At 38.2% G+C, this 25,883-nt stretch overlaps 1 protein-coding gene across 1 annotated transcript; it reads right to left on the bottom strand.

The window, feature by feature from the left end:
- LOC307056475 (small acidic protein) lies at window positions 1-25,883 on the bottom strand. The gene is made up of 5 exons (XM_079709291.1): window positions 25,749-25,883; window positions 20,755-20,838; window positions 2,809-2,869; window positions 1,208-1,317; window positions 1-469 (listed from the first exon to the last, which is right to left on the bottom strand). The coding sequence occupies exons 1-5, from the start codon at window positions 25,809-25,811 to the stop codon at window positions 239-241; spliced, it is 549 nt and encodes a 182-aa protein (XP_079565417.1). The 5' UTR covers window positions 25,812-25,883; the 3' UTR covers window positions 1-238.

Here is a 25,883-nt window from a genome sequence, read left to right as displayed (position 1 = left end):
GGAAGTTGAGTATTGTATTTATTTCTTATTTTATACAACTCTTACTGTTTACAAAAATGGTTATAGTCATGCCCATAAAAGTGTAACCCATGGCATCTGAAAGCAAACACTCTTTGTAATTATTTAAAAGGGCCTTTTTAAAAATTATAATACAAAGGTCTGTGCTCTATAAGCAGTCCTCCACTGTGCATTATAACAATAAGGCTTACTTTTAATACAAAGACTAAGTGTTTGGGAGTTATGAGCCACTGGATTTAACAAACATCATCTTATAGTTGCTTTTTGCATCTTTTTTGTTTTTGGGATCCTCCACTTCATCAGGGTGCTCAGTAGCTTGGAGTTCTTCAGCAGATTCTTCTTTCTCTGACTCTGAATCACTTTCAGAGTCATCTGGACTTTCAGGATCAGGTGAATCATCATCATCATCATCATCTCCAGCCACATCACCTTCTCCATCATGATCGTCTACCTAAAAACATCAATCAACAGCTATTAAAATACATTATCCAGTACAAAAACTGGAAAAGACCCTAAAATTTTTGTCTCACTCCGTAGCCATTAAATTAACAGTTTAAGATCAGAGGCTGCCTAGGGAAGAAATGAGGACTCAGGCACCTCCATGTGTTTTATACACTGGGACTTGAGTAGGATTTGGGTTTAAGAAAGGGCTCTGAAGACCACTCACCTTCTCCCCTCCCCCCTGGTTTGAAAATAATATATTATTATCTTCCTGATGGAAACAGTATGATTTTAAGTAAATAAGGCAAGTTAACCACTGATCCATGGGAATATTTAAACAGTTATCAATGTTTTTTGCATATTACATTACTTTGGAGTAATGGACCAATAGTTATTATATGAAAAGAGATGATGTAGGAAACAACCAAGAAAACTCTCCTGAACTGGTATTTACATGAAATATTTCATGTAACTTGTATGTTGTTCATGCCTAATTAAGATGTGCCCTAATGATTATCTAAGCAGAATTTACATTAAGCTAGTATCAGAAAACATATTTCTAAAATTCTCAAAAATATCTGTTCTCATTATCTACAAAGACCTAGTTTGGAATGTAAAAATATTTTAAGTAACTGCATAAAGAAAGCTTTCTACATAGGATTCTTGATTGCTAGAGTAATTTAACACAAATAAATGATAATCAAATTGGAAATTATCTTCCCACTTAATGAAAATACATAATTACTACCTCACTGAAGCCAAGTCCACAATGTCGTCGATATCTTCCTGATAATTTACTGTCCATACTTTGTTGATATTGAGACTCCAGTTCTTCATTAATTTTCTTGTCTTCTTCCCCTGTATGTCCAGTGTACTTTGATTATGTTTCAGTCAAATTAATAAAAATATTTGATTACACAAAAAACCCACAATACAGATGCTATTATATTCAGGGCTGATTTCTCTAACTGTGACTAATTTTACAGTGAATTTTGTGGATGGGTTTATAAACCATAGGTAGTTACCCAACAGATAAAATAATTGAAGGATGTATTCATGATTACTTCTTTAGTAACCAACCCCCTGAAGCACAAGTTGTTTATTAAAGATGAAAAACTTAATTTTTCCCATGTAATAATTCAAACCAGATACAGGAATCTCAGAACTGCTTAAATTTACATATTGTAAATATTAATTACTAAGAACTTTGGGCATCATGTTTTAGTTTATTTATAGTCTAATGATGGTTCTCCTGAAAGTTTCCTCCTAGTCATGTAGAAAAAATCCTCCAACAAACAAAAGCTTCTGTCTTTGAACAGAAATAATGAAAAGGCACAAAATTCTGTTCAGAGAATGGCTAAATAAAATGACCTTGGAATGGCTTCCCTTTATGCCTTTCTTTGCATATCAGTTTACTGCACCAACATAAACTTATTTGTAATTTTATCATGCAACATTTGATATATAAATTATTTTTAACATATATTCTGTTATATATGTTATGAAGCAGAATACTAAACAACCACCTATAAACTTAACACCCAAGAAGTAGAACATTACCAATACCATTGAAGCTTTCTGTACATGACATTTTAATTTGTAAATACAAGAAGAATTTCATATTTTAAAAGAATGAATGCAACAGTTAAATGTATTTCCATTCTGCCAAAGCTCAGGGACTCTTGCCTTTTGTAGCAGTGCAAATCAATTTGAAATAACTGTTCAACACCAGAAATATGAAACGCCTATTAATTTCTAATGTCTATGATTAGGGCCAATTTTAAATGGGATAAAACTTTTCAGCAGACTGAATTCAAATCCAAATTCTAATTCATTTTCAGTTTTTACTTTTAAAGTTTTTCCCCCAAAAATTAAAAGAAAAATTAATTTCTTCAGGCTTTCCAATGAGTCTATACTCTTCAAAGATATCAGAGCAAAACTCAGTGAATAAACTAAAAACCAGTATAATATGCCAACTATAACACTGTATATTAAATAATTTACAAAATACATGTAAACTCTAGATACTATAGTTGGCAAGATGAGGCATAAAACCTCACTACCATTAAAATACTACATGTTGTGAGTTAGTAAAAATGGAGACAGAAACTGGTCAGTTTCTTGGTTAGAATATCATATTGATGTATATATACTCAAATCTTTTATGAAAGTATATACTGTTAAATGATATACGTAACATGTTTACATATACTACATATATTTCTAATATCTGTTAATCACTAGAACTAATCAACAATTATACATGGAAGTTAGAATACCCAAAATATGTACAAATATTTCATATTCCAAATTTAGCACCTCCACTTTAATTATATTTTACTTTCTTACCTGTTCGGAAGTGAGATGTGGATTTGTGATCTCCTATAACAAGACGACCAGTATGTTCTTTCTGTAAGAAGGCAGGAAATTTATTAGAATTTGAGACCACTAATTCAACATAATTATTAAGTGTCTACTATGTGCCTGACAACATTCCAGGCTTATGGGATACAGTGAAGAAAAAGAACTAAATTAAGATCCCTGTCTTTATGGAACTTACATTCTTGCATGGATAGGGATAGGGAGGGGACACAAAATCAGTAAGTAAATTACAGTACGTGTGAAGGCAGTGTAATTACAATAAACCAAGCAGAGGAAGGGGATAGAACGTATGTAGAGTTCAAGCTGGAATTTTAAATGGGATAGATAGCTAGAAAAGTGGATCAATCTAAACATTTTCTTTCCTAAAATGCCAGTTAAATGAGTTGCTTTAATTTTTCCACCTTCTCTTTCTGATGTCTCAGGCATATATCATGGAAAGAAAGCAAATGAGATTATTTAACTGAATAAAAATAATAGATTTATAATGAACAAAGTGATCAAAATTTAAAATATAAAACATAAAAATAACCATTACTATTTAACATACCACAAATAGCTAGCTCATTACTTTTGACTACAATAAACACCCACTTTCAAACTATCAAAAAGCACAGAACTTGGGGCTTCCCTGGTGGCGCAGTGGTTGAGAGTCCGCCTGCCGATGCAGGGGACACGGGTTCATGCCCCAGTCTGGGAAGATCCCACATGCCGCGGAGCGTCTGGGCCCGTGAGCCATGGCTGCTGAGCCTGCACGCCTGGAGCCTGCGCTCTGCAGCGGGAGAGGCCACAACAGTGAGAGGCCCGCATACAGCAAAAAAAAAAAAAAAAAAAGCACAGAACTTAAAACAATCTAGTTCTATAAAACATAAAAATAAATCTGACTCAAAGTTACCAACTGATCAGCTTACATAATTACTCTCAATTTATCAGTTCCAATCCACTCTTCATGGTTCATATTTAGGTTTGAAACCGAGCATGAGCCCGTGGGGCTCCTGGGCATGGAAGCCTTTCCATGTCCCCAGTTTCTTATTTATAGGGAACAGACTCCAGCCTCCATGACACTCCCTGAGTTCCAAAGGGCAGATTCGAACTGTTGCTTAACAGGGAAGGGAGGTGATGCAGAGACAAGGGAGGAGCAGTCAAGAAACAACAGTGTAGCCTTTGCATAGGGTCCTGGTTCTGCCTGAAGGGATACAGGTAACAATGAGTTCTTTACAGAATGAAAACCCCCAACAAATGTAAGATATTAGCATTCTTTATTCCAGATTAAAGGAACCAGAGAAGCTCTTCAAGAGACCATCTGAGGCCAGATTAAATGAGTCACAGAAACTCATCAGACCACCTGAAGCCAGGCCCTGCACACACCCTGATCCTTATCAGCAACTCTTCCTTTGAACCACTGCTATAAAACTCCTCACCAAATCCCTCTGGGTCGGGACACACAGTTTTGAGAGGCACTGAGCCTGCTGTGTCCCCCTTTGCCTGGCAGAGCAATAAAGCTGTTCTCTTCTACTTCATCCCAAACTGTCTCTGAGATTCAATTCCATACTGGTGCACAGAGGCCGAGTTTTCGGCATCAGTTTCACAAGGTAAAGAAATAAATTGTTCGGGAGACTGGCCAAGATGGCAGAGCAGAAAGATCTTGAGCTCACCTCCTCTCACGAGCACACGAAAATCACAACTATCTGCAGAACAGCTATCAATGAAAAAGACTGGAACCCACCAGGAAAGATCTTCTACAACTAAAGACATAAAGAAGGAACCACAACAACCTGGATATAATCAAATTCCATACACCTTGGGGTGGGTGATCCACAAACTGGAGAATAATTACACTGCAGAGGTTCTCCTACAGGAGTGAGAGTTCTGAGTCCGACATCAGGCTCCCCAGCCCAGGGGTCTGGTACCAGGAAGATGAGCCCCCAGAGCATTTGGCTTTGAAGGCCACTGGGTCTTAACTGCAGGAGCTCCACAGAACTGGGGGAAATACACTTCACTCTTCGAGGGAGCACACAAAATCTCACATGCACCCGGACACAGGGCAAAAGCAGTAATTTGATAGGCACCTGGGCCAGACCTACCTCCTAGTCTTGGAGAGTCTCCTGGAGACGCGGGGTGGTGGGGGGACTGCGGCTCACCCTAGGGACACAGACACTGATGGCAGAATACTGGGGAACACTGTTGGTGGCTGACATCTTGGCTCATTAGTTCCAAGACCTTATCCTACCCAACAGTCTGTAGGTGCTAGTGCTGGGACGCCTCAGGCTAAACAACTAACTGGGCAGGGACACTGCCCCACCCCTCATCAGACAGGCTGCCTAGAGACTTACTGAGCCCACAGCCACCTCAAGATATGCCCCCTAGACATGGCTCTGCCCAGGAGAGGACTGAGACCCAGCTCCACCCACTAGTGGGCAGACACTAGCCCCTCCCTCCAGGAAGCCTGCACAAGCCTCTAGAGCAGCCTCACCACCCAGGGGGCAGACACCAGATGCAAGAAAAATATGATTCCCGCAGACTACGGACCAAGTCTGCCCACAGCAGGCCAGACCGTACCCGCTAGCAGGCCAACGCAACCTTCAGGACACCCTGGACCCCATAATCAACTGTGTCAAGAACGACCTCCTAACCCCAAATCTTATATGTGCTCTGGGATCCAGGGGCCCTGCAGCCAGACTCCGGGAACTAGCTCTGACTGCCCACTTGCCCCCAGAATCTGGCTTAACCTGCCAATGGGTGGGCAACAGCCCCACAGTCTTCATGAACCTGACTCTGACCACGTAGCCAGCACTAGCCTTGGGGCCCCCTAGGGTTCTGCAAGCAGCCACTTCATGACCAGGGCCTGCTGAACAGCAGCCAGCAGCATCCGCATGAGGCAGGGCCTGGCAACCAACCAGACTAGGGGCCAACCAAGCCCACCAGATCACTCACATAGTCAGGCCACCACAACAGAAGGACCCACACAGCCCTCTTAGGAGGAAACTCTAGAGCATATAGTTTGGGTGGCAAGAAGGGCGTGCACTGCTGGGATGCATAGGACACATCCTAGAGGGCCACTTCTCCAAAGTCAAGAAATGTAACTAACCTACCACATACATAAAAATACAAATAACAACTTAGACAAAATGATGTGGCAGAGGAATATGTTCCAGATGAAGGAGCAAGATAAAACCCCAGAAGAACTAACTGGAGATAGGCAATCTACCTGAGAAGGAGTTCAGAATAATGATTGTAAAGATGACCAAAGAATTTGGGAGGAGAATGGATGCCAGAGCAAGAAGGTAGAAGTTTTTAACAAAGAGTTAGAAAATTTAAAGAACAACCAAACAGAGATGAAAAATACAATAACTGAAATGAAAAATACACTGGAAGGAATAAATAGCAGTCTGAGTGATACAGAAGAATGGATCAGTGAGCTGGAAGACAGAGTACTGGAAATCACTGCCACTGAACAGAAAAAAGAAAAAAGAATGAAAAGAAATGAGGACAGTTTCAAAGACCTCTGGGACAACATCAAGCACACTAATATTAGCATTAAAGAGGTCCCAGAAAGAGAAAACAGAAAGAAAAAGCCTGAGAAAATATTTGAAGAGATAATAGCTGAAATATTCCTTAACCTGGGAAAGGAAACAGTCACTCAAGTCCAGGAAGTACAAAGAATCAAGGAACACACCAAGACACACTGTAATCAAGATGACAAAAATTAAAGATAAAAGAGAGAATATTAAAAGCAGCAAGGGAAAAGCAATAAATAACATACAAGGGAATTCCATAAGGCTATCAGCTGATTTTTCAACAGAAACTGCAAACTAGAAAGGAGTGCCACGATATATTTAAAGTGATGAAAGGGAAAAACCTACAAGCAAGAATACTCTACCTAGCAGAGCTCCTGTTCAGATTTGATGGAGAAATCAAAACTTTTACAGACAAATAAAAGCTAAAAGAATTCAGCATCACCAAGCTAGCTTTAGAACAAATGCTAAAGGAACTTATCTAGGTGAAAAAGAAAAGGCCACAACTAGAAACAAGAAAATTAAGAAATGAAAAAGCTCACAGATAAAGGCAAACATAAAGCTAGGAAATAATCCACATGCAAACTAGTAGGGAGGTTGACTGACAAAAGTAGAAAAATTATCTGTATCTACAATAAGCAGTTAAGGGATACACAAAGCAATTAGATATAAAATATGATATCAAAAACAGTAATTGTGAGGGGAGGAGAGTACAAACGCAGGATTTCAAAAATGCATTTGTAATTAAGAGAGCAGCAACTTAAAACAATCACGTATACATATAGACTGCTCTACAAAAACCTCATGGTAACCACAAACTAAAAATCTGTAATAGATATACACACAAAATTATCCACAACACTAGAGATAGTCATCAAATCACAAGAGAAGAGAACAAAAGGTGAAAGACCTACAAAAACAAATCGAAAACAATTTTGGGAGAGGGAGCTGTGTAAGAGGAAAGGTTCTCTAACCCTGGGAACCCCCTTCACCACCCGGGAAAAATCAGCCAGGACAGAAAGTGAGCTTCACTAGCTCAGACGAGTGCAGCAACCGGCTCTAGGCAGGCAGAACAAAGAGAGACCAGCACTGATAGTCCTGGCCACCTTGCTCTACTTACTCCCCAGCCTGAGATGTGTGTCTGCTGGTGCGAGGGGGCTGGGTGCTAAAACTCTGGCTTTAGGGGACAGACCTGGGGAGAGGACTGGGGTTGACTGCACGGAGACAGCCAAAATGTACTGGAGTATGGCCCGGGCCACAAGGTGTGGGCAGGATAATGCCTGGGTCCACCACAGAAGCCCCACTGGTAATGTGCTCATGAAGGGAGGGTCAGGACCCCACCACAGCAGCCTCATTCTCCTTGTGCTCACAGTGGGCACAACTCTTGACTCTATGAGCTCTGCTAGTAGACAAGCCCTGGTGGTTGCCTACACACAGAGGTGGGGCTGAAATATGAGCTGTGTCCAGCCAGCAGCTTTGAGACTTTGGCAGATTTATGCCTCTGGTGCCTTTGTAAGCTCAGCACCTGGGGCACATCCAAGCAGATTATTGGTGTTTCTGTGATTAGGGAGGGTCCAGGGCTAATTCCATAGCTCCCATGGTGGGTCCAGGTGCCCGACTCAGGTGGGTCATGGTGCCTGACTTTGGCAGATGTGCACTGGTTGCTTTCTGATAACTGCGCCTGAGGGGCATCTGGGCCAACTGACTGCATTCCCACAGCTGAAGCGGGGCCGAGAGCAGTGCCAACCACAGTGTACTTTGTGAGTACTTGTGACAGGTGACAGGAGACACCACAGAGCATACTTTCCAGTGGACAGCTCCTGGGAGGAATACCCAGTGGCTCCTCTCCCAGTGGGAGCACTCTAGTCCCATCTACCTCACACTGCAGTTTAGCAACGGATCTGAGAGCTTTTACTCCAACACCTGGGGAGCAAACCCTGCCCCCAGCAGGGCTGTGACAGCTACAGAGCAAAGTGGAGGCCCCTGTTCAACATCCAGTGCAGGCTCCAGTCACCACAACACCAATCACACCCCCTATCAAGGGGATAAGGGCAAGCACACATTGAGGAAAGACATGGCAGTCATCCATACTAAAAACAGCTTTTGCACCAAAAATATTAGACTCATTCAGGCTACACAGGGACATTCCCACATAAAAACAGCCCTTTAAGACCACAGTAGATAACTGTTTCTCCTAAAGTCATAGCGTCAGAGAAACATAAGTAAAATGAAGAAACACAGGAACTACTCCCAACTAAAAGAACAAGAGAAATCCCCTGGAAGTACAAACGATGAAACACCTCTCCAGTCTACTAGACCCCGAGTCCAAACAGAAGGTAATAAAAATACTAAAGGAATTAACAAAGACTATCAAAAGAAATGCAGATCACTGTAACAAGAAACTAGAACTATAAAGAGGAGCCAATTAATATTAGAAAACTCATCTGTGGAGACAAAACTTGAGCTAAAGGCAATAAATAGCAAACTAAATAAGGCAGAAGAACAAATAAGTGATCTGGAAGACAGAATAATGGAAATCACCCAATCAGAACAGCAGACAAAAAGACAAGTGAAAAAAAAAAGAAAGCAATATACGAGACTTATGGGATAAAATAGAGCGAGTCAATCTACACATAACAGGATCCCAGAAGGAGAAGAAAGAAAAAAGGGGATTGAAAATGTGTTTGAAGAAATTATGGCTGAAAACTTCCCAAACCAAAAGGAAACAGATATCCAGGTACAAGAAGAACAGAGAGTCCGAAACAAGATGAACCCAAGCAAACCTACACCATGACACCATGACATATAATTAAAATGGCAAAAGTTAAAGTGAGGATTCTAATGGCAGCTAGAGAAAAAGAGTTACTTACAAGGAAACCCTCATAAGTCTATCAGCTGACTTCTCTATAGATACACTGCAGGATAGAAGGGAGTGGCAAGATATATTCAAAGTCCTAAAAGGGAAAAACCTGAAACCTAGGAATACTCTATGCAGCAAGATTATCATTTAGAATAGAAGGAGAGATAAAGAATTTCCCAGACAAGTGAAAACTTAAAAGAATACAGCAATACAAAACCTAAACAGACATTTCTCCTAAGAAGACATACAGATGGCCAATATGAAAAATGTTTAACATCGCTAATTATTAGAGAAATGCAAATCAAAACTACAGTGAGGGATTACCTCACACCAGTCAAAACAGCTATCATCAAAAAATCCACAAACAATAAATGCTGGAGAGGGTGTGGAGAGAAGGGAACCCTTCTACGCTGTTGGTGGGAATGTAAACTGGTACAGCCACTATGGAGAACAGTATGGAGGTTCCTTAAAAAACTAAAAATAGAGCTACCATATGACGCTGCAATCCCACTCCTGGGCATATATCCAGAGAAAAACATGGTCCGAAAGGATACATGCACCCCAATGTTCATTGCAGCACTGTTTACAATAGCCAAGACAGGGAAGCAACCTAATGCCCATCGACAGAGGAATGGATAAAGAAGATGTGGTACATGTAAACAATTGAGTATTACTCAGCCATCAAAAAGAAGGAAATAATGCCCTTTCAGCAACATGGATGGACCTAGAGACTGTCATACTGAGTAAAGTTAAGTCAGACAGAGAAAGAGAAATCTCATATGATACTGCGATGTGGTACACATATACAATGGAGTATTACTCAGCCATAAAAAAGAATAATGTCATTTGCAGCAACATGGATAGACCTAGAAATTATCATACTAAATGAAGTCAGACAGAAAAAGACAAATATCATATGCTATCACTTATATGTGGAATCTAAAAAAAATGATACAAATGAACTTATTTACAAAACAGATACAGACTCTCAGACTTTGAAAACAAATATATGGTTTCCAAAGGGGAAAGGTGGGAGGGGAGGGATAAATTAGGAATTTGGGATTAATATATACATGCTACTATATATAAAAATAGATAATCAACAAGGACCTACTGTATAGCACAGGGAACTCTACTCAATATTCTGTAATAACCTATATGGGAGAAGAACCTGAAAAAGAATAGATATATGTATATCTATAACTGAATCAGTTTGCTGTACACCCGAAACTAACACAACACTGTAAATCAACCTTACTCTAATATAATATAAAAATTAAATTAAAATAAAAAATAAAATAAACAACAAAGTCCTAGTGTATAGTACAGGAACTATATTCAATATCTTGTAGTAAACTATAATGGAAAATAATATGAAAAAGAATATATATAAAGTACAGCAAAGTATCATTTTGCTGTAAGAAAAATGCCAGAAAGTAACACCACATTGTAACTGAACTATATTTCAATAAAAAATATATAAGCAAACAATATGAGAAAAAACAGAAAACAAAAGCAGTTATAAGAGGAAAGTTAATAGCAATACAAGCTTACCTCAGGAAAGAAGATAAATCTCAAACAACCTAACCTTACACCTAAAGCAACTAGAGAAAGAAGAACAAATAAAATCCAAAGTTAATAGAAGGAAAGAAACCATAAAGATCAGAGCAGAAATAAGAAAACAAGAGAAAAGATCAATGAAACTAAAAGCTTATCCTTTGAAAAAATAAACAAAATTGATAAACCTTCAGCCAGACTCATCAAGAAAATAAGGGCTCAAATCAATATTAAAAATGAAAAAGGAGAAGTTACAACTGACATCACAGAAATACAAAGGATCATAAGAGACTACTACTACAACCAATTATACACCAGTAAAATGGACAACCTAGGAAAAATGGACAAATTCTTAGAAAGGTACCATCTCCCAAGACTGAACCAAGAAGAAATAGAAAATATGAAGGGACTAATAACAAGTATTGAAGTTGAAATGGTAATTTAAAAACTTCCAACGGACAAAAGACAAGGACCAGAGGGCTTCACAGGGGAATTCCATCAAACATTTAGAGATGAGTTAACACCTATCCTTCTAAAACTTCCTGCAGAGGAACACTCCCAAAATCATTTTATGAGGTCACCATCACCCTGATACCAAAACCAGACAAAGATAACACAAAAAAAGAAAATTACAGGCCAATATCACTGATGAACACAGACACACAAATCCTCAACAAAATACTAGCAAACCGAATCCAACAAAACATTAAAAAGATCATACACCATCATCAAGTGGGATTTATCCCAGGGATGCATGGATTTTTCAATATCTGCAAATCAATGTGTGATACACCACGTTAACAAACTGAATAATAAAAACCAAATGATCATCTTGTGAATGAGGAATGTGGCCTGCTATATCAGTAAACAAAGGATACTGTGGCCATCAAGCCAGCAGCCATCCCCAACTGTGCACCCTGAGGGGATTCAGGATGGTGAAAAGCATGAAAGTGGCCCTACATAGTTAAGGTGTATATCAAAGGAATGATTTCAATGAGTCCAGACGCTTGAATCTTCCCACACGTGGAAAAGTGTTAAATTCATTAACTTGACATGTTTGGTTTTCCATAATTAACAGTTTCTTTAATTAACAGTAATCCGTTGATGTTTCGACTACCTAGTTTTTGATGCCAAATGCGTATATATCCTGGCTCCTCCTTTACCTCTTTGGAGCAGTGCCTCAGAGCAATATGAGAGGCTGACTTAAGTCCTCAGGAAATCCGCCAAATAAAACATAATTCTCAACTTTTAGGTTGTGTATTTTTTTCAGTTGACAGTTTTGGTGACCAGGAAGGGACTCAGAGCAGACGTCTCTCCTTTGCCTGAACTCTACAAGGAACTGGGGCCTTGGTACCAGCAGAGGCCTGTTGTGCCCATCCGGCTCCGCAGAGAGTCCAGGTGAATTTGGGTGAGTCCCTCCTGGTTCTTGGATCTCCCCATTACTGGCTGATGATCCTGAGTCTTATTTGGCGGTGTCTAACAGGTACCTGGCTCCCCAGTTGAAAGATACTGGGGAGTGGCCCCTGCTAGTTGAAAGATACTAGGGGAGCCCAGTTGACAGACACTGGGAGAAAGTGTCCCCTACCTGAAAGATACTAGGGTAACTCAATTGAAAGACACCAGGATTTCCTCAGTTTGAAAGATACTGAGCAGTCTCAGCTGAACAGTTGGTTAGGTAAGAGGTTTACCTGACATTTTCCTCAAATTGGCTATCTTGACAAGAATGTGTCAGGATAAAAGTACACGAATAAAATTTTATGCCTGAGAAATTCAAGTTCAAATGGGAAACAGATTCTCTCAGAGAAATGAGGGGTGTCAGAAAGCCAACCTCCAACTAACTCTCCAGCCAGATTCATGTACGTACAGAGCTCATACCTGCAAGTAAATAAAGGAAATCTTGCCCTGAAAATGACTAAATGGAGCTCTTTTATTGTATACGCAGCTATGTTAGAAAAAGTTGGCTTCATAAAAACGTATTTTCAGAATTCTGATGTTAAAAAAACAAAAGCCCTTCTAGGGGGAAGCTGCATTCCTCCTCCTTTGTCTTTGAGATGTAAATGTTTTGTCTGATCTTCAGGTCTTGTGTGTGTTTGTGTGTTTTAAGTTCTTGGTCTCTGTCATCCAAAAGGTACACATATGGTGTACATTTAGCAGCCAATCGAATAGACTGAGATTCTGAGCAGGCTTTTGTCTGAATTTTTGCCATCTTAACCTTCATTGTGTCAGCCTGTTTAGTGAGGGCCTTTACTTTCTTAGACTATTTTTGGGAGTAAACTTTCTGGATCTGTTTAGGTCACATCCTTCACACTCTCCTGTGGGGAAGCCTCTTGCATCCTATTGGTTTAAGTCACTATTAACATATATCTCATTAATGGCCAGATGACAGATCCTTTAAATTGGAGAAACTTCTAAATTGGTAAATTTTTAGAGAACTCTCATTATAAACAGGTGTTTTATTGACATCTATGGGAAAAAAAAATTAAAGGTGGGAAAAAAATATATAATGGTTAACTTAAGAACTCCCTTAGTTTAAAACAAACCAAAAAAACTGGTTTGGGAAACCTTATTGTGGTTTCTGATTCCCCTTAATAGATCTTACAGATGCTAATAAAAACATCAGAATAATTAATATTAATTAGGTTGATTAACAGAAAAATAAGAGAAAAAACTAAAGGGAAAGTCTAGAGACTCTTTCCCCACAAGGTAAACTTTTTAAAGGAACTTATCCTAAATGGATAAAGAAATCTTAAGATAAATGATTACTTTAAAATGGGATAAATAAAATGAATGTTAATGGGATTAAAACAAAACGTTTTGATACATTACCTAAGGTTCAATGGGCCAAATGGAAACCCCTCTCCATTGTACTGGTACCCAACATTAAAGGACCCCAAGCAAGTCTGCTCTATTTACCCCTGTTTAAATTACACTGAGGTACCTGAACAACAATTACTTGGGGCAACAATTAGGCCAATTAATCAAGTTGACAAAAGGGCCTGAGTCAGTTGGCTCAACCTCTCACTGGGGACCCCAGAGCCTTTTATACAAAATAGATAAAATGGTCAAGAGAAAAAAAGAAAGGAAAGCTTCTAGGACTCCTTGTAATACCGAGACTCGCTGATTGGGTCCTAAGAGAAACTAACATCAAAGGTGTAAAAGTTGGCAGAATTGAGATGAAAGTTTATAAAAATTGGTATTTATGTTCACCAATCTACAGAACGCTAATGTAAAAGACAGTTCATAATTGCTTACTTAGTATTCACTAGAAATCAAAGTTTTTAAGGGTTGAGAGTTCTAATTTAAATATGAAATTAAAGCTACTAAAGCTACTACTAACTTATGAGGAACCCAAACATCAAAGCGATGAACATAACGAAACTGGTGGAAATGATTTTCAGCGCTAGATTTGGATATTCTGGCTACGTAGGCTATCTTCCATGTGGTGTAACGTTGACTGTTCTCAATCAATGTCTTGATTTGACTGCTGTCAACTTCAAATGGTCTACCTGCCCAACCTGCCCACGGAGCACCGTACGGCGAGAAATCTCAAGCACAAAACTTTGCAAACCACTTTTGACACATTCAGTAAGTCACAGTACCTTCTCCATACACTGCACAAATCTTTTTTTGCGTTTTAGTTGAGTTTTTACCTTTCTTGAAATAATAAAGCATAATATGCCGAAGTTGTTGCTTTCTTTCTTCCATCTTCAATATTAAAATGGCTACACAAAAATTCACCAGTTTTGATAAAGTTTTTTTAAAATGCATACTGATATGACAACTGTCACAATACAATCTAAGAAAATTGTTTCGAATGAAGTTAAAGACAACTAAGTGCTACTAGAGACAGCTTATAGAAAAACCAAACGAACTTTTTGGCCAACCCAGTACTTGCAAAGCACTGCCAAGTAACCAGTGATGAACCTTATGTTATATTGTATGTATAAATGTCATTAATACAGATATTCCAAAATTTATATGAAATTACTAAAATCTGAGATATGCAGATATAACGTTATCAATCATAATTCTAGTTATTATCGAAATATCCAAGTTCCTTGTCAACTGCATTGTAATCAGATCTTTAACTATGGCATTTTAAGTCCTGTCATTTATAAATAGTCATTGTTTTATTCTGATGCTTTTATAAAAGGAAGATCTTCAAGATTCATAAAAAGGACTTTTTAACAAGTATAAGTTTCTGATAACTTTTAGATCATACCACTGAACTGGGTAAGAAATGACAAAACTCTAATGTAAAACCTGACTACTTCATCCAAATCAACAGGAATTACACGGGACTGAATGAATTTGTAAATATGATTTATAACTTTATGACTTTTTCAGGGAAATATATTGGCTTTTCCTCTTCGTTTTCCACAAAAACGTTTCCTCTATTATGCTATGACCTACAAGTTGATCAAGTATTCTTTTATAAACAAAAATAAAACATATTTTTTCCTCTCTGCCTGATCCTTCCATATTTGGCTTCTCCACCTGGCTCTCCTATGGACTTGATGGTTTACTGGGACCAGATTACAACTAGTTATACTAATCACTGTTTTTTTTTGAATTTTATTTATTTTTTTATACAGCAGGTTCTTATTAGTTATCCATTAATCAGTTTTAATTTGTTCTCTTTGTTCCTGAATTGTTTATGCTCTGTGTCTCTCTCTGCTGTACTATGACCTTATTAATGTTACTGACTATATTAATTATCCTGTCTAGTTTATAAGATTGTCTCTTACCCAATGTGTAACCAGGTCTCCAAAAAAATTAATGATGGCTAAAGGTCTTGAAACAGTTGATCATACTCACACACACACACACACACACAAATATATATATATATATGTATATAAAAGACTCTACACAGGATAACTGTAACAGTGCAACTCTCGGTATGGAAAGAAGCAACAAGAGAAAACATTTTCTAGATCATAGCAGACTAGTAAGATAGGTGATCCAGAGAATTTTAGATTATTAACAGGTCCTAATCCAAAAATTTGAGTGGCCTATCAACAGAATCTTTGCCTGATCTAGGAATGAGCCTTCCTAGCACTGTGGGACAAAATTGGTCATGAAATGCCTCCCAAACGTTGGTTGAATTTATGATCAAGGGGAAGCACTGTGAATGAAAAATGCTGCCCTATCAGTAAACAAAGGATGTTGCAGCCATCAAACCAGCAGCCATTGCAGCTACCCCCAACCGTGCACCCGGTGGGGATTCAGAATGGAGAAAAGAAGGATACTGGCCCTAGATAGTTAAGGTGCAAATCAAAGGAATGATTTCAATGAGTCTAGTCTTGCATCTTCCTACATGTAGAAAAGTGTTAAATTCATTAACTTGACATGTCTGGTTTCCCTTAACAGTTCCATTAATTAACAGTAATCTTTTGATGTTCCAACTATCCGGTTTTTATTGCAAAACTCCTATACATCCTGGTTCCTCCCTTACCTCTTTGGAGCAGTCCCTCAGAGCAATCTGAGAGGCTGTCTTCTAGGCTTAAGTCCTCAGAAAATCCGCCAAATAAAACATAATTCTCAACTTCTAGGTTGTGCACTTTTTCAGTTGACAATCTCAATAAATGCAGAAAAAGCTTTTGATGAAATTCAACATCCATTTATGATTAAAAACTCTCCAGAAAGTGGGCATAGAGGGAACCTACCTCAACATAATAACGGCCATATACGACAAACCTACAGCTAACATCATACTTAATGGTGAAGAGCTAAAACCATTCCCTCTAAGATCAGGAACAAGACAAAGTTGCCCACTCTTGCCACTTTTATTCAGCATAGTATTGGAAATCCTAGGCACAGCAATCAGACAAGAAAAAGAAATAAAAGAAATCCAAATTGGAAAGGAAGAAGTAAAACTGTCACTGTTTGCAGATGACATGACACTATACATAGAAAATCCTAAAGATGCCACCGGAAAACTACCAGAGCTCATCAGTGAATTCAGTGAAGTTGCAGGATACAAAATTAATATACAGAAATTGGCTGCATTTCTATACAGTAACAATGAAATATGAGAAAGAGAAATTAAAGAAACAATACCATTTACCATCACATCAGAAAGAATAAAATACCTAGGAATAAACCTACCTAAGGTGGCAAAAGAACTGTATTGTGAAAACTATAAGATGCTAATAGAAGAAACTGAAGATGACACAAACGGATGGAAAGATACACCATGTTCTTGAAGTGGAAGACTCTGTATTGTTAAAGTGACTATACTTCCCAAGGCCATCTACAGATTCAATGCAATCCCTATCAAATCACCAATGTCATTTTTCACAGAACTAGAACAAATAATTTTAAAATTTGTATGGCCCCAAATAGCCAAAACAATTTTAAGAACAGAGCTGGAGGAATCACACTCCCTGGCTTCAGACTATACTACAAAGCTACAGTAATCAAATCTGTATGGTACTGGCATAAAAACAGACAGAGATTAATGGAACGGGATAGAAAGCCCAGAAATAACCCCATGCACTTATGGTCAATTAATCTACGATGAAAGAGGCAAGAATATACAATGGAGAAAAGACCACTAATTTCAAGAAGTGGTGCTTGGAAAACTGGACTACATGCATAAGAATGAAATTAGGACATCCTCTAACACCATATGCAAATATAAACTCAAAATGCATTAAAGACATAAATTTAAGACCATATACTACAAAACTCCTAGAGGAAAACACAGGCCAAACACTCTTTGACACAAATCGCAGCATTACTTTTTTGGATTCGTCTCCTAGAGTAATGGAAATAAAAAAATAAACAAATGGAACCTAATTGAACTTAAAAGCTTTTGCAGAGCAAAGGAAACCATAAGCAGAATGAAAAGACAACCTATGGAATGAGAGAAAATATTTGAAAATGATGCAATCAACAAGGCATTAATTTCCAAAATACACAAATAGTTCATATAGCTCAATACCCAAAACAAAACAAACAAAAACAACCCAACCCAATCAACATACAAGCAGAAGACCTAAATAGACATTTCTCCAAAGAAGACAAACAGATGGCCAACAGGCACATGAAACAATGCTCAACATCACTAATTACTAGAGAAATGCAAATCAAAACTACAAGGAGGTATCACCTCACACTGATCAGAATGGTCATCATCAAAAAGTCTACAAATAATAAGTGCTGGAGGGGCGTGTGGAGAACAAGGATCCCTCCGATGCTGTTGGTGTGAATGTAAATTGGTGCGGCCACTATGGAAAACAGTATGGATGTTCCTTAAAAAACTAAGAGTTGGGCTTCCCTGGTGGCGCAGTGGCTGGGAGTCCGCCTGCCGATGCAAGGGGCGCGGGTTTGTGCCCCGGTCCGGGAGGATCCCACGTGCCGCGGAGCGGCTGGGCCTGTGAGCCATGGCCGCTGGGCCTGCGCATCCAGGGCCTGTGCTCCGCGACGGGAGAGGCCACAGTGTTGAGAGGCCCGCGTACCGCAAAAAACAAACAAACAAAAAAAACAAAAAAAACCTAAGAGTTACCACATGATCCAGCAATCCCACTTCTGGCCGTATATCTAGAGAAAACTAACTCAAAAAGATATATGCATCCCAATGTTCATAGCAGCAGTATTTACAACAGCCAAGACATGGAAGCAACCTAAATGTCCATCAACAGGTGAATGGATAAAGAAGAAGCGGTACACACACACACACAATGAAATACTACTCAGCCATAAAAAGGAATGAAATAATGCCGTTTGCAGCAACATGGATGGACCTAGAGAGTATCATACTAAGTGAAGTCAGACAGAGAGACACAAATATTGTGATATCACTTATATGTGAAATCTAAAAATTATGATACAAATGAACTTATTTACAAAACAGAAACAGACTTACAGACATAGAAAACAAACTTATGGTTACCAAAGGGGAAAGGAGGTGGGAGGGATAAATTTGGAATTTTGGGTTAACAGAGACAAACTACTATATATATATAATAGATAAACAACAAGGTCCTACTATATAGCACAGGGAACTATATTCAAGATCTTATAATAAACTATAATGGAAAAGAATCTGAAAACGAATATCTATCTATCTATATATATGCATAACTGAATCACTTCGCTGTATACCTGAAACTAATACAACATTGTAAATCAGTTATACCTCAATTAAGAAAAAAAACTGAAAAAAAGGGAAATTGTTCACTAAAACTGAGTGAAAGTGAGATTAAATTTGACTTTGCAATCTTAACCAATTATCTGTGTATACAGTAAGTAACAAATCACCCTATTGTGAAATCATGACGCATTCTCCATACCCAAAGATGATACTCCTGAAAAGGTTCAAGCATTAATGCTTATTGCCTTACATGTTATTAGCACAAAAGCAAATCAATAATTCAGTAGTTTGTTCCTTCAGATTGCAGAAGACACCTCATAACAAGATTTGAACATACATAATGGCATCAAGTTATTCTAAGATGATAGTATTATACTGGTCTATCATATTTTCTCAGTTGGTTCTCCCTGTGACCAATAAAATACTCAGTGGCTAGGATTAGGAATGTACTTTGGGGCCACAAAATAGTATAAATCTAAACAGCCTACGTAAAAGATCAAAGCTATGATCTTTGCCCTTGTTAGCAAAGAATTTAACGTATGCTATGCCCATTTATCGGCAGCCACATTTTTTAAAATTGTTCATTTGTTCTCCACCCACCCCCACCCTGTTTTATTGAGATATAATTGACTACTGGTAGCTAAATTTCATACACTTTTGTTAGGGTGTTCTTCCTAGGTACTTAAATGTGATCCTACTAGGTTGAGCATACCCTTAAACTATTACTTTATATATCCTTAGCAAAATCTTTTATTTGCATGAACCAAGAGAAACTTCAGACTACTTTCTATGACAAATCACAAATTATTGGGAAATCTGGATTAATGTGATATTATACAAATGCTTCCTTTGTATAGGTCTTAACATCTTACATGATCTCTCCCTATGCCCAAATCCACTGTTCTAGTCTGGCTAACTCTTAATCCCCTCAGATTCAGATCAATTCTATTTCTGGGAAGCTTTCTTGTGCTGCTAAGCCAGAGTGAGCTTCCCTTGCCTGTTGATTCCACAGCATTATGTGCATAGCTCTTCCATAGCAATTATAATTCTATATTGTTATTATCTGGTTTCCTCCAGCACATGATAGCTCCAAACTTATGTTACTGATCTATGTGACCACCTACCCAGGACCTAGTACCGTGCCTGGCATGTAGTATATAGTCAATAGCTGTTGGTAAAATGCGTTCCCATATAAATAACAAAAACAAAGGGCAGAACTTATTTCTAAAGAGCTTGAAAGAGAAAAAAGTTTTCCTTTTTCTTCCACATCAGCTCTGCAGAAAGATTACTGGGACAGTGTTAGGAAAATAAATGTACTTGCTTACAAAAAAAATCAGTATTTAGAGATCACTGTATTTGCATGTAAAAATTAATTGCTAGGAACAAGAGTTTTTTCCAACAGGTGATGTTTCCTGGTACCTATATTTTATATCTTCTGTTACGTTAATCGAACTGAAAAAGATTTCAAAATATATTGAACATTTTTAAAATTAAGTTTTTGACAAAGGCTATTCCCTTGGCTACTACTTCAAGGGCTGGAAGGAGCTATAAAATATGAAAGACCTACCAAATGGTCTTCCCAGAAGTACCCTGTATCAAATGATCAGGCTAACAGATGGAAAATCATGAACTTTCACGTTTTCTTTCTTCCACAGGAGTCTCCTCAAACCAAATTTTTTCTCTATGCAGTCTCTAAACATTACCACCCAGTGGCACTGAGAATCCTAGAAGCAGCTCAGTGAGGTCAGCTATATTTCCGAAAGCCTAAAGTAGTCATGCAGTAAAATGGGATCCAAGTGTATTAATTCCTTCTCACTTAACATACATAAAAAAGGGCATTATTTGCATAGAAAAGATAAAAACATATTCTGTCTGATGCTTACCTTTCCTGCACCCATAAGTCTCAAGAACTTTTGTTTTCTTTCTTCATTACCTAAGTCTGCTGCCTCCCAATTGCTAGATCCAAGCTGGAAAAGAAATTAGCCAATTAATCTTTTTTGCATAGTAACAAATATTTAAAATTTAAAGTCTACCAGTAAATCCCAAGCTTTTTCCCCGTCAGTTTTCACTATAAACTGGACTCACTCTTGCTTAGGAAGTTAAGCATATGCATAATATCCGAATTAGAATATACTCCTTTTCTGTTACCTTAAGGGAAAGTCCTGTAGTTCTTTTGCAGCCAGAGATCTGGTTTTCAAATGTTTATACTATAAGAATTACCTGGAGGGCTGGTTAAAACACAAACTGCTGAGCTACACCTCAGGAGTTTCAGACTTAGCAGATCTGGGGTGGGGCTTGAAGATTTATTTCACTTCTAACAAATTCCTAAGAGATGCTGATGCTGCTGATGTAGGGTACCACACTTCGAGACCTACTGCCTTAGAGCCTTGCAGGGCCCTAGGGTACCTAAAACTTTGAATCCAGGAGGCTGCTACAGCCGTTAACTGAACTTAAAACTCTGGCTATATTGATATTCTAAAGAACAGTACAATATCAGAGTCAACTGGACCCAATTTTAGTTTCTTTTTTGAACAGTTTCCTTATTGTAAGGACTGATGTGTGAGCACTTTTTTTTTTTTTTTTTTAATATTTATTTGGTTGGGCCCAGTCTTAGTTGTGGCAGGCTGCCTCCTTAGCTACTGCATGCAAACTCTTAGTTGTGGCATGCATGTGGAATCTAGTTCCCTGACCAGGGATTAAACCCAGGCCCCGGGCACTGGGAGCGCAGAGTCTTAACCACTGTGCCACCAGAGAAGTCCCTGTTAGGACTTTTATTCTTACTTAAAGGTCTTCCAAAGAACAAAGAGAAAATTTACTAATTTTTTTTTTAAAAAAGAATAGACTAAAACTCATTCTATCTTGTAATTATCAAATGGGTCTATTGAACCCTTTTATAAATCTAATATATATTATGGAATCCTAGTGATATTTTCCCCTACATATTGAAACAAATTTAAGAATTATTTCATTATAATCCATTAATCATTCCCAAATATGCTAAAAATGACTAAAATAATAAGATAGAAAAAGTGGCAGAAAAGTTTTCTCATCGTGTTGTCCAAAGTGCTGCATCATCTTTAAAGAAGACATCACCCCTCCGTTGTATGCTTCTAGCTCTCTTTGGACCCAGTTGAAAATTTTAATTTCTACTCATAATGACAACCGAGTAAAAAACTGAAAACTGACAGGAGGCATTTCACAATTATTAGACAAATAACAAGGTGAATGCAAAATGACAGGTACTGTCTAAACTAATGATAATGGCAAACTTAACTGCAATTAAACTATGAGTTTTTGGATGATGAAATACTAGATAACTTTTCTCCAACCGGGAGTCAATAAGAGACAAAAAAACAAAAAAATATGGTACTTTCATCTAGAAAGCCATTCGACAGGAAGAACTTCATCTTGCAATATTTTGCAATATTGCTACAACAGCCTGGACCATCCCGTTTTTCTAAAGAGGTATGTGACTATTTAATATCATCTTTTATGATATTTGTACACCAAAATTTACTTGATATGGTTTGTAAGTGGACAAGTGCTGAGGGCAGGTGACTAGAAGGAATATAGAAATGAAAACATTCATTGGATTGATCATTCTAATTGAGTTTATAATCTAAAAATGAAAATGTTTTGCAATTATAGAGCAAAGAAGACAAACCCCGTTTGACACAAAACAATGAGCAATGAAAACGCTTCAAAAAAATTCTTCAAGTATCATATTTTGATGATGCAAATCCAAGAAGTAAAATAAAGCTAAAATCTATTAGAAACAAATTTGAAATCTGAAATTATATGTTTCAGTTTCACACATGACAACTGATAAGCTGTTAGCTATATTCAGAGAATGCTAAACATTTTGGATATATATACATATATATATATATAGAGAGAGAGAAATCAAGAAAACTAAGTCTGCTATGGTTAAGTTCATATCAAAATTTCTAATAGTTGTTTTTACTATCCTTTTATTCTTCTGAATATTATTCATAAAAGACTAATAGAATAATACATATATCAAACAATGATGACCATCCCTCCTGGGCATATGAGAGTTGAAGTATTTGTACCATACTGGACACCCATTTATGGTTATTCCTTTTGTCTACCTAAGTTCCAAATCTCTACTTCTTTCCATCTGACAGTTCATATTTTTTCATAGACTAGTTAGTTCTTAACTGTTTCTGGCTCAATACAGTTAAAACAAAACAAAACAAAAAACCAAAAACCAAAGTACCAGTGAAGCTTAAGTTCTGATTCTCACTAAATCACTGTTCCTGGACCTGGCATAGCGTAGTAAGTACCTTGCTCAAGTGCTGCATTCTAAAAAGCACATGGGTGCCTGATACATTCTTAGAGATTCTCCACCAGTTACTAAAATTAACCTCCCCATTCCTTTTACTTCCTGAAAGATAGCTTTCAATTCTCCCCTCCAATCAAACCAATGAAACCATTTTTAAGTTGGCTTCATCCTTAATACCCTTATTATAGAACAGCTTATTGTTTCTTATTATAGAAACAGTCAATTTACCTCCTCCTCAGTACACACTGTAGCAACTATTAGAATTTATTTCTACCATTGTCAGCATTTTCCTACAACTGGATTCAATGATTTGTTACCCCCATTAAATGTGTGAGGTCAGTGGGCAAAGAAAACTTTGATTATCTTTTACATGCAGAGGTTCATTAGAAATTGCTGACCAAGTACACACTATAATTGGTTGAATTTCTAAACGTAGACATATATTTAAAAAACTTAAATATATAATATTCTGGGGCTTCCCTGGTGGCGCAGTGGTTAAGAATCCGCCTGCCAATGCAGGGGACACGGGTTCGATCCCTGGTCTGGGAAGATCCCACATGCCGTGGGGCAAGTAAGCCCGTGCGCCACAACTACTGAGCCTGCGCTCTAGAGCTCGTGAGCCACAACTACTGAAGCCTGCGCCCCTTAGAGCCTGTGCTCTGCAACGAGAAGCCACTGCAATGAGAAGCCCTTGCACCGCAACGCTCGCCACAACTAGAGAAAGCCCGCGCACAGCAACGAAGACCCAACGTAGCCAATAAATAAATAAATAAATAAATAAATAAAATCTATCAATATATATTATACTTAAAAGATTAAAAACACAAGCACTTAAAGATAACTCCCAATTACCAACAAAAATAAAATTAATATTAAAGAAACTGACTAAAAAAATAAAATCACTGTCAAGGGACAAGTTACTACTGTATTGCACTAAAATATAGAATTAGCAACATAATCCTTTTCAGATAATGTGTGAAGGTCCTAGGACCTAATCTTGAATTGCAACTGTAACCACCTCTTTCAAAGAGAATGCTTATAGGATTGGAAAAGGTCTTAAAGGTCATCTAGTTTAAAGTGATCCCATCAAAAGCTGTAGAGATTTAATTACTTAATCCCTTTAACTTTGTTAAATTACCTAATATCACCTAGAGTTTTGTGTCAAACTAAAAGATTATTTTTTTGATTCTAGCAAAACAGGTGCTTGACATTCTAGCAATCAAGTCACAGTTAAATACCAGGAGGAAAACAATGTAATAGCTTTTAAAAGGGCACCCAGGTTACTCAAAAGTCTAGATACATTCCTGGTAGGTACTGGCCTACCATATTAACAAGAAAGTTCTCAAAGCCAGGTGTAGGGAGGAACAGCGGGAATGAATAAATCTCACTATATAACTATTTATCTCCAAATCTTTACTGATTACTAATCTCTCTGCACAGCTAAAATCAATTTCAGTAAAGAGCCTTACTATTCTGGACCTAACCCCACCACTTAACCAAAGAGGGATGAGTCTTAACATCATCTCATTGCTACAACTGATGCACTAACAGTGTCCAGTGAGCTTTTTATGGTTCGCAAAGTAAAATATTATGAAAGGCACTCAACTGCACTATAGAAAATAAACTCTACACATTCAGAAATTGACAGCACTTTAAACAACCTAAAGAAAACTAGATGTCCTCCTTTCATCACTCTTAACTATGACCTCTCCATCGCCCCCCCCAATTTCCCCATCAACGTTTCCATGGCATTTATCCATTGTATGAAGGACCTAGTTTTACGTTTACTGGTTACTGCAGCGTCCATGACACCGCGCTAGGAGCTAGTACAAATACACAAAAGGCCTAGGATAAACACCAGTTATTCATCTTTGAATTCCCAACACCTGGCACAGCAGTAAATATTTAATGGTTTACTTTAAGGAATGAATGCTTTGCAATTTAAACTGGCAACTGTAGGGGGAGGGAGGAGAGGGAAGAGAGGTACTTGACATCTAAACGGGCTTCTACGTCTCAACGTCTTAGGCCTCAGCATGGTGCGCCAGTACCAAATTATTCCCCTGGTACCATTTTTCCGTTCAATATTTTCTTGGTTTACTCTTAATAGTACAGTTAAGTTTAACTCTTAATAGTACATTGCAAAAATAATCCCGGCCAGAAAAATCTGTCCAAATTTGCATGAACATCTTGACTTTATCACAGGAGCATTTTAAGCCTAAAACAGGAATCTTGCCGTTTCTACTGAATAGAAAGGCCCCATAAAGAAGCTTCATCAGCCCCCGAACAGGCAAACATGGTCCCTTGACTAAGCTCTTCCACTTCTCAACCATTCAGGATTTCCTTCCTCGATTCCCCTTCCTACGCAGGCCTCCGGCTCTTAGCGTGCGGACCTCTTCAAACATTCCAACTCAAATTAAGAAAAAGGTATATTTCCCATTCTTCTGGGTCCTCCCCCTCGGCCCTCCCCCTTCAGGTCACCTCAGGCGCTTCCTCCGTCTTCATCCACCCTTCCCGGCCTACCCCAGCCTTTAGTAGGCCTCAACCCTCCACCACTCCGCCATTGTTATTTACATCGTCGTCTGGGGAGGCTGAACGCTTCACCCCGTGCGGATGGGACTCTCTGGCAGCACTCATCGTTGCGGAGACCCCAACGGGAAATGCCGAACCCACTCGCCGTTCTCCTCAGCCGCGGCGCCAGCAGCCTGC

The sequence above is a fragment of the Hyperoodon ampullatus genome (assembly GCF_949752795.1).
Source record: "Hyperoodon ampullatus genome assembly, chromosome: 7".
Classification (NCBI taxonomy): domain Eukaryota; kingdom Metazoa; phylum Chordata; class Mammalia; order Artiodactyla; family Ziphiidae; genus Hyperoodon; species Hyperoodon ampullatus.
The sequence above is the reverse complement of the archived record's forward strand: the minus strand, read 5'-3'. Positions and strand labels throughout refer to the sequence as shown.